Source organism: Sebastes umbrosus, chromosome 18 (genome assembly GCF_015220745.1).
Source record: "Sebastes umbrosus isolate fSebUmb1 chromosome 18, fSebUmb1.pri, whole genome shotgun sequence".
In the NCBI taxonomy this organism is placed as follows: Eukaryota; Metazoa; Chordata; class Actinopteri; order Perciformes; family Sebastidae; genus Sebastes; species Sebastes umbrosus.
In genome coordinates, this window is record NC_051286.1 from 312,501 (window position 1) to 317,500 (window position 5,000).

The 5,000-nt window shown below is 43.7% G+C and overlaps 1 protein-coding gene across 2 annotated transcripts in view; it reads right to left on the reverse strand.

The window, feature by feature from the left end:
- galnt14 (UDP-N-acetyl-alpha-D-galactosamine:polypeptide N-acetylgalactosaminyltransferase 14 (GalNAc-T14)) overlaps positions 1–5,000 on the reverse strand; it is a 174,503-nt gene that overhangs the window by 33,114 nt on the left and 136,389 nt on the right. For both annotated transcript variants that reach the window (XM_037750347.1, XM_037750346.1), the window contains exon 7: positions 137–224. In XM_037750347.1, coding sequence (XP_037606275.1) covers positions 137–224 — 88 coding nt within the window. The remainder of the gene's footprint in view (positions 1–136; positions 225–5,000) is intronic.

A 5,000-nucleotide genomic window follows, 5' to 3' on the forward strand; every position in this document is an offset into this window, starting at 1 on the left:
AAAGGTGTTGTAGTTTGAGGTTGCTGGAGAGAGAACAGGTTCATGAACTCATCATGAAGGTCTCCCTCATGAATCAGGACCCTCTCTGGTGTTTCTCTCTCTGTCATCTACAGATCCCCGGAGGAGGATTCATTACCTCCACGGAGATCAGCGGAGGCCGCCACGTAGGCAAACGTGTCCATGTTGATGATGTCGATGACCGGGCTCACCACACAGGTCGGGTCCTGAGACAGAAACACAAAATCACACATTTATGAGTTATAAAGAAGAATAATAATAATATGAACAAGAGTTTCAGAGAAAACTCTTAAAAGAGAAATAGCACAGAGAACGACAGAACGAGAGGAAAGAGGCAGAAGGACGAGAAGGTGAAGCGTTCCTGAGTGCAGACCATCACATTTCATTGCAATGAATTAATTTCTGTGTGTGTGTGTGTGTGTGTGTGTGTGTGTGTGTGTGTGTGTGTGCGTGTGTGTGTGTGTGTGTGTGTGTGTGTGTGTGTGTGTGTGTGTGAAGCAGACTGTGTATTCCAAGGTCTTTTTAATATCGCAGCACATTAAAAGGAGTTTCAGTCATCCGGCAGCGATCGTGCACACAGCACATTCCTCAAGGTGAGAGCGGTGACCTCTACCTCCACTCAGCTCCAGTTATTCACTTTACCGGCGTTAATGTCAGACTGGTGAGCCAGATGGAAATAAGAAATACTGAGAAGTCCTCTAAATGAGAGCAGACTTCATCAGGAACACACACAGTCAGTGGATGTAAGAACGTTATTAGAGCTTATTAGAGTTCTATGAAGGTTGAGGAGACGAGGTCAGAGCTGATGTCTGAAGGACACTCTGACACCTCGCTGGTCTGAAGGGTTCTCTACAGGTTCTCTACAGGTTCTCTACAGGTTCTCTACAGGTTCTCTACAGGCTCTCTACAGGTTCTCTACAGGTTCTCTACAGGCTCTCTACAGGTTCTCTACAGGTTCTCTACAGGCTCTCTACAGGTTCTCTACAGGCTCTCTACAGGCTCTCTACAGGTTCTCTACAGGTTCTCTACAGGCTCTCTACAGGTTCTCTACAGGCTCTCTACAGGTTCTCTACAGGCTCTCTACAGGCTCTCTACAGGTTCTCTACAGGCTCTCTACAGGTTCTCTACAGGTTCTCTACAGGTTCTCTACAGGTTCTCTACAGGCTCTCTACAGGTTCTCTACAGGTTCTCTACAGGCTCTCTACAGGTTCTCTACAGGCTCTCTACAGGCTCTCTACAGGTTCTCTACAGGCTCTCTACAGGTTCTCTACAGGTTCTCTACAGGTTCTCTACAGGCTCTCTACAGGTTCTCTACAGGCTCTCTACAGGTTCTCTACAGGTTCTCTACAGGCTCTCTACAGGTTCTCTACAGGCTCTCTACAGGTTCTCTACAGGCTCTCTACAGGTTCTCTACAGGCTCTCTACAGGTTCTCTACAGGCTCTCTACAGGTTCTCTACAGGTTCTCTACAGGTTCTCTACAGGCTCTCTACAGGTTCTCTACAGGTTCTCTACAGGCTCTCTACAGGTTCTCTACAGGCTCTGTACAGGTTCTCTACAGGTTCTCTACAGGCTCTCTACAGGTTCTCTACAGGCTCTCTACAGGTTCTCTACAGGCTCTCTACAGGTTCTCTACAGGCTCTCTACAGGTTCTCTACAGGTTCTCTACAGGCTCTCTACAGGTTCTCTACAGGTTCTCTACAGGCTCTCTACAGGTTCTCTACAGGCTCTCTACAGGTTCTCTACAGGTTCTCTACAGGTTCTCTACAGGCTCTCTACAGGTTCTCTACAGGCTCTCTACAGGTTCTCTACAGGCTCTCTACAGGTTCTCTACAGGTTCTCTACAGGCTCTCTACAGGTTCTCTACAGGTTCTGCTGGGAACTCTGAAGAGGATTTTACTGGATAAAAAGAGGAGAGTTCCTACTTTGAACCTGAAGTCACTAAACCTCAGTGGGACTGGTCATCCTCTGAAGTCAGGGGGACAGCAGGAGGACAAACAAGACAACAAATCAGTTGCTTATGAATCATGAATACAGATTATTCACCCAGAAAGCTGCTTCTATCTCAGGAGGTAATGTGACTTCTACGTCCACTGGGTTGAACACTGACGACAGGTATCTCTGGTAGAGTGAGCTGGCGGTGTAGTGAGAGCTCTGGAAGGTTCTGTCTTCTCAGCACCCAGGAAACTCTTCAATACGTTAAAGGGACTGTTTGTTACGTCTTTCTCAGGAAGTCTGATCTGCGTTTTAAATTCAGACTCCGACAGCATTTCAAATATAAAAGTATAAATAGAATACTCTCTTCTGTTTGGGCTTCAACTATTAATTACTATTTATTTATTTGTGCATTTATTTATTATTCAATTTATTTAATATTTATTTTTGAATCTATGTATTTATTTATGTATTTATGCCTTAATTAAGACATTTATTTCTGCACGATTTTCCCTTTGCAATTCACCCCTTATTTTTTTACGCTTCTGTTTAATTTTCCCTTTTATTTATTCATTTATTTTTTAATGATTTTTAAAATTATTTATTTAATTGTGCATTTATTTATTATTCAATTTATTTCATATTTATTTTTAAATGTATGTATTTATTTATGTATTTATGCCTTAATTAAGACATTTATTTCCCTTTGCATTTCACCCCTTATTTATTTCCTCAAACTTATTTATTTCTGAAAGTATTCTTGACCATCTGGTTGGTCTCATACAGACGCTGGACGGCGCCTTGTGCGTTGGTATCAAGACGCCGACGGCCGCTGCCCGAGCGTTGGTATCTGACGCCCTGGGAGTGAGACCACCATATCGCCCGTATTACTCCTGACTGTTTGACCTTCCAGAAGGTCGTAACACTCTTATGGATTTAGTTTGGTTGATGCCTCTTTAACTCTTAAACAGACTCCGAAACTCTGCTTATCATTCCTTCATATTTCTACCTTTATAAGAATAAAAGAATAAACCCCACGGAGATGAGCAGACTGGAGGTCTCTGTGAAATCACGGCGTGTCCCTCTATTAGTTTGGTCAAACGGCTGGATGCGTCTTCAGCCGGTGATATTACAGAGCAGGTGGAGCGGTTCTGGTCCATTAGCTGCCGGGTCAGCGCGAGGGGACGCGGGGCCGCATCCCTCTATGGCGCCAGCCACATTACGAAGCACTGCGTCGGCTCTAATAGCTGCTCCGGTAATGACACCGCGCGGCGCTCCGGGTGAAGCATTCGCCACATTACGGTTGTAATTGGATGAGTGTTATTCTCTAATCGCCGGGGAGCAACTTCCCTCATCTCACACATCTCTTCTTCTGTTTCCACCTGATCTGAAACCAGAACATCTGATGACCGAGCTGAGAGGAGGACTGACCCCCCAAACGTCCTGCATCACCATCATCATCATCATCATCCTCATCATCATTATCCTTCATGCACATCTCCTGCATTCGTGCTGGATTATTCAGTTTATCCACAATAGAATAGAATATAACAGTGATTCAGCAGCTACAAACTTCAACTCAAACGTCCCCGATGCTGCACAATCACAGAGATCAGTACAGACGCCTTCATGCTGCTCGTCTGTTACAGTCTTAATGGTTTTAGACTGATCTTATTCTGTATTTAAGGTACTTTAAGGTGCTTAATGTACACTTAAAGAGCAGTTGAGGAAGAGAGATAAGTGTCTGTTTGGTTGATGTTACTCTGGAACTCCGTCTCTGGCCGGGACACTCTGGACAAACAGATGTTTAATCTCAGTGAGGCGTTCAATAACGCTGGTTAAAATGAGTTTAACTAAAAGAAAACAACAAAATGTGAAGCATTCAAAAGTGATCATCTTAATATTATCATCTTAATATGACCCTCAGAGTTTGGCTCTGCAGACGGCAGCTGATATTAACAAGCTAAACCATCATTCTAAATAACTCACTTCAGTACAGTTTGATCTTTGGGTGTGTTATTTTATCTTGAAAAGGCGGTGACAGTGTTTCCTGGTCGTCTCCATCGTGTTTTTTTTGCAACCAGTAGTGACACTAGAAGGTGGAACTAAGAACAACCGAATGCTGAAAAAGACATTTTTAGGCGACCAAAAATGTTCTAGTTCACTTTCATGAAGTGAAAACACGCTGTGATTAAAGGGTTAAAGGTGTAAGATGAAAACACGGACAACTCCCAGACCGGACAACGCCGTGGTAGCGACCTGTCAATCAGCAGGTAGCCCCGCCCTAAAGCATCCCCTGCTTTATGGTCTATCTGACTCTAAACGGGACCATCATTTACTAAATGAACATCATGCTGTATTGAAGAAGACTTGAAACATAAACTCATGTTTACAATGTTTACTGAGGGAATAAATCAAGAGAGAAGTAGAAGCTCATTTTCTATCAGACTTCTATAGAACCAGAGGAGTCGCCCCCTGCTGGCTGCTAGACAGGATGCAGGTTTAAGACTCTTCATCATCAGCTTCTCTTCTCAGATCTGGAGGTTGACGTCTGTCTGAGACATAGAAGTTCTGTCGAAGCATCATGGGAACTGTAAAAAAAACGTTTTCTTTGCTAACTTATCAACGTGGCGTGGTGATGATGAGGAGGAGATGAGATGTGGCCTGGTAGTACTGCATGGTAGCAGACACAAATATAGTTTTAAATATAAAGAATAAAGTATAATAAATGAATAAATGAAAACACGATGAAAGCAGAAGTTGATCTGGAGTTGGTCGGGCCTTCAGCTCTCTATCACTGAGACAGACGATCACTCTGAGGGGAGCAGAACTTTATGGCGGTGTTTACCTGGATCAATAGCTCATACATTTAAATCTAAATATACGACTATAAAGTGACAGCGCCGACGGTGACGGATGACTCTCCGGCACAAACACACACTTCAACCGTGAGGATGAATATGGATGATGTTGGTACAGCGGCAGAATCCCATCAGGCTCTGTGGTTTACTTATTGATCGCTGAGCTATAGATGGAGATCAGAGGTCTT